The sequence below is a fragment of the Salvia hispanica genome, chromosome 4, assembly GCF_023119035.1.
Source record: "Salvia hispanica cultivar TCC Black 2014 chromosome 4, UniMelb_Shisp_WGS_1.0, whole genome shotgun sequence".
NCBI lineage: Eukaryota > Viridiplantae > Streptophyta > Magnoliopsida > Lamiales > Lamiaceae > Salvia > Salvia hispanica.
Window position 1 is genome coordinate 8,632,523 of NC_062968.1, and position 4,778 is coordinate 8,637,300.

A 4,778-nucleotide genomic window follows, 5' to 3' on the forward strand; every position below is an offset into this window, starting at 1 on the left:
ATCAAAAAAGGGGCAAATATTTCTCACAACAACTGAACCTCTCCAAGTTATTCCTCCCCCGCTTGTATAAAAAGTTGCAAGGAAATGACAAGTGTATGAACTCCAAATCCTTCCACTTTAGGCCACCCATGTCACGACCCGCTAGGAAGTTATTATTAGAAATAATGTTATTGCTTGATTATATATATACATACATACACACAAATGGGAGTTTTATATTGCTAACTCAATATCTAATTGCTAACTACAACTAAATAATAGCCATTAGATATTCAAATTAAGGGCCTAGATCATCAACCACGAAATGTCAATATGATCAACAAAAAATGTCAATAAAGCCATAAGATTAATTCCATAAAATATCAATAGGGGTATTAATGTCAATTAACTACATGTTTATTAATAACTAACTTTTAAAAGAAATCTCAAAACGTTAAATTCATATAACATATATCAAATTAAAGATAATTTTATAAGGATTCCAACGATATCATAAAAATTTGAAAATTTTTCAATTTTTTTCGTAAAGCAGAAATGTCAACATGCTATATAAAATATGTCAATATAATACATGTAGAATGTCAATATAAGCAATGGGTTAACATTCTTAAAGCACATTGTGTTGACATTCTCAAAGCATTGTGTTGATATTTCCGAAACACTATATTGACATTTTCATTTAAAACCCTAATTTGGCGTTTTTTTTTATCTTTTTTGATTTTATTAATAAAAATGAAAATTACACGTGGCAAATTGTAGACCACACGTTTTCTAAAATTCTATGGCCTTAAATTAGTTGTAGTTAGCAATTAAGTGATGAGTTAGCAATTGATCACTCCCCTACACACACATATATAGAGAGAGGGGGTTATATAAGTGACTTTTTGAATGATTTAAATTCGAACTACAATTGTAGTTGTTGTTTGTTTTTTACGTTAGGTAAGTTAATAAACCACATAAAATTATATACACATATATGTATATAATAAATTTTAATAAATGAATAAGATCCCAAAACCAAAATTTTAATATCCGATACATCCAACAAAAATCTAACAAAATTAAATTAATACATCTGGCACTTTAAGAAATCGGGTACGTCAACGAGGTCAGCCATGAACTTGAACGGATTTATACCTACACCGAATCAAACCCTTAGATAAATAAATAATAAAAAAATGTAATAATAATAATAATAATAATAATAATAATAATAATAATAATAATAAAAATATAGAAATCTGAAGGATATCCCTTGTTAGCAGTAATTGATGTTGCATTTAATGTTGCCGCAGAAACAAAACATGATAATCTGACAGAGAATATTTTGTAAGCACAATTTGCAATCCCCAACGTTATAAACCCCTGTCACTTTCACACAACCATCCCTCCACATAAGAGTGTCCATTATAGGGGAGCCGCGGCTCCCTATAGTGACTAGGGTGGGCAGCCGCGGCGGGAGGGGGTGGACGTGGGCGCGCCACGATCGTGGCCCGGCCGCGGCTCTTGGGCGGGAGCCGTGGCCCTCCTATTGTATTGGCCACGAGCCGCGGCTCTCCATATTTTTTGATATATATATATATTTTTTTAAATTCTATAAGTATACACATTTTTTTACCTCTTTCCTACACAAATTCTATAAATATACCCATTTTTAATTAAAATATAAAAAAATAGAAAAAATAAAAATTTTGGTGGCTTGGCCATGTCCACTATAGTGGGAAACATGGGCATTGGTGGCCCGGCCATGATTTTGTGGCCTGGCCACACTTTGTGGCTTGGCCCGGCCATGTATAGTGGACACCCTAATAAGCACCCCACATACTACTCAGATTTCCAGAGAAGAAGGAAGGAAAAAGGTACTGCAGATAATAGAGGACAGGTCCACAATTCAACAAAGTTCTTTTTCACAGCATAGAGGTAAACTCCAAAGCCTTTCTACTTTCTTTCACACGCATACATACATCTTTATTTTTGAACTTAGGATCTGCCATGAGTAAATAAGTATTACCAAGGACCATTTTTTTCACCACAAGAACTCACACGTAACAAGACATACTCAAATCTCACCAAAACTCATGAAATGAGAAACTTATCTTGAGGAGATGAATCTGCCGGATCTCCGGCAGCAAGCTTCGACATCCCGTCGCCGATGATGACATCCTGCCACTCCCAAATACTTCACTAAAGTTGAAATCTTTACGAATCTATATAGTAAAATGCAAATAAAGTTGAGATTTAAACAATAAAGTAAAAATCTAAATAAAGTATAGAACAAAACCCTTACTGTCGAAAGACGGTGAACGGCGTCGGTGGGGCGTCGGGGCGAGAGAGGCAGCGACGGGGTGGGGTATGCTGAGCCGCCGCCAGTGCATGCACAGGGGTGGCGGCGGCAGACCCAAGAGCAGTGGCGGATCCAGGAATTTATATTCGGGGGTACGAGTCATATGATAAATCATTATATAACATACCAAAAATAAAAACTAATAGTACTAAAAGAAATATATTTTGAAATATAACATTTTAGAGTCATACATTTCAAAATACAAAATAATCTACATTATATCTGATTTATTTTTCGACGAGTCTTCATTGCTTCAAAACGATTCACTACATCGTCATCGGATACTTGTAGAAACACATCTTTCTCAATGAAAGTGACCAAACAATCATTCAAAGGTTGATCACCCATACTATTTCGCAACTTATTCTTCACAAACGTCATTCCAGAAAACACTCTCTCTACACTTGCAGTGGCAACCGGAAGAATCAAAATCAACTTGATAAGCAAAGCCACACGTGAATAAACCACATCTCTTTTTGTTTCAACAAGCTTCACCAAAAGAGAACTAATATCTCGCAAATTCCGAAAGTCTTCATCACTTCTCATATCTCCAATGAATAAATCAAGTTGGCACTCAAGGTTCATCAAATCAATGTTTGAAAATTCGGAAGGATAAAAAGTGGCAAGTTTGAGTACCTTTTCCTTGTCAAAAGAAGAGAAGCCATCTCTAGGATTGAAGCAAGCCATACATCTGAGCAACTCCATATTAACTTCATCGAATCGATTATCAAGTTCTTGAAGTAATAAGTCAATCACTTTGATAAACACATCAACACGAAAATGATGAAGATATGAAACTTGTTGAACAAAACGTTTTGATCTTCCATGAGGGCTATAGTGAGCTTTCATATCCGAAACAACAATGTCATTTTTATTGCAAATTGAGATTACCTTGTTCAAGTGAATCTCCCATCCATCCTCCCTCATTTTCTGTAGTTGATCTTTGGTTAGAGTGACAAGCCTCATAGCATTAATGATGTCTTGATCTCTTCTTTGCAAAGCAAGACACAAATCGTTAGTGTACCCAAATATAGTAGTCATTAGTTGTGCCATAAACACGAAATCAAATGACTCTAGTAAGTACAAAATGCCTTGAGCTTTTCCCTTATCACTGAAAATTGAATCTTTCTTTCCAATCATTGTAAGAACTTCAAAAATCGCAGAAAACAAGTCCATGATATTCAAAAGAGTCTTGTAGTGAGAACCCCAACGAGTGTCTCCAGGCCTCTTCAAACTAAGTTCTTGATTCAACCCCGATCCCGATTCAAGCTCACCAACTTCCAATGCTTGAGCAACTTTTTGTGCTTGAATGTCACGAATCAATTCATTTCTCTTACAAGAAACTCCAATTACATTCAACAAAATTCCAACAGTTTCAAAAAGCCAACTACAATCATCGTTCTTTTTTGAAATGGCTACTAATGTTAGTTGAAGCTGGTGGGCAAAGCAATGTACGTAGTAAGTGCTTGGAGTATCTTTCATGATCAAAGTCTTGAGTCCATGTATCTCACCCTTCATGTTACTAGCCCCATCATATCCTTGTCCTCGAATCTTGGATGGGCTTAATGAATGTTCAACAAGTAAAGTCATAATTGCACTTCTAAGAGACAAAGATGTAGTATCACCAACATGCATAAGACCAATGAATCGCTCAACTACCTTTCCCCTTTTCTTTTCAACATAGCGCAAACAAAGAGCCAATTCTTCCTTTTGGGACACATCACTAGATTCATCGGCTAATATAGCAAAGTAGTCATCACCAAGATCATCCACAATTCTCTTCATTGTTTCTTTAGCACAACAATTGATGATGTCTTTTTGAATAGTTGGAGATGTCAATTGACAATTTCTAGGGGCATTTTCCAAAGTCACTTTTGAAATAACTTCATTATGTGCCTTCAACCATTTTAAAAGTTCAATAAAATTTCCCCTATTAAGGGAATCTTCACCTTCCCTATGACCACGAAATGCCATGCCTTGTCCCAATAGGTAACGTAAACAAGAAATTGAAGCCTTCAAGCGAACATTATATTCTTTGTTAATCACATCACTAACATTATCTAAAGAAACCATAATCGATTTCTTTTTGCCATCCCTCAAGTTCACATATTTCTCATAAGCAAGATTATGAGCACTTCTAACTGCACCAATATGTTTTATAAATCATTCCGGCTTATTCCACGACTTAATCCTTTATTCACAAATGCATCTCCCCCCACGTTAAGTCCAACTTCATTCCTGAACAAGTAGCAAACAAAACAAAATGCAGCATCTTCAACCATACTATATTCAAGCCAATCCCATTTATCAAACCATGAAACCATAAACCGACGACGCGAACTTCCAAAATTTCTTTGTGGAAAATCAAAAGTTCTTGGCTGACAAGGTTTTCTAAGAATATATGCCCTCCTAATTGTATCTCGATCATTTGGAG

General features: G+C 35.6%; 1 protein-coding gene across 1 annotated transcript; it reads right to left on the minus strand.

The window, feature by feature from the left end:
* Nucleotides 1–2,560: 2,560 nt before the first annotated feature.
* LOC125220305 (zinc finger MYM-type protein 1-like) lies at nt 2,561–4,417 on the minus strand. Its single transcript, XM_048122464.1, has one exon. The coding sequence runs from the start codon at nt 4,415–4,417 to the stop codon at nt 2,561–2,563; it is 1,857 nt and encodes a 618-aa protein (XP_047978421.1).
* Nucleotides 4,418–4,778: the final 361 nt, after the last annotated feature.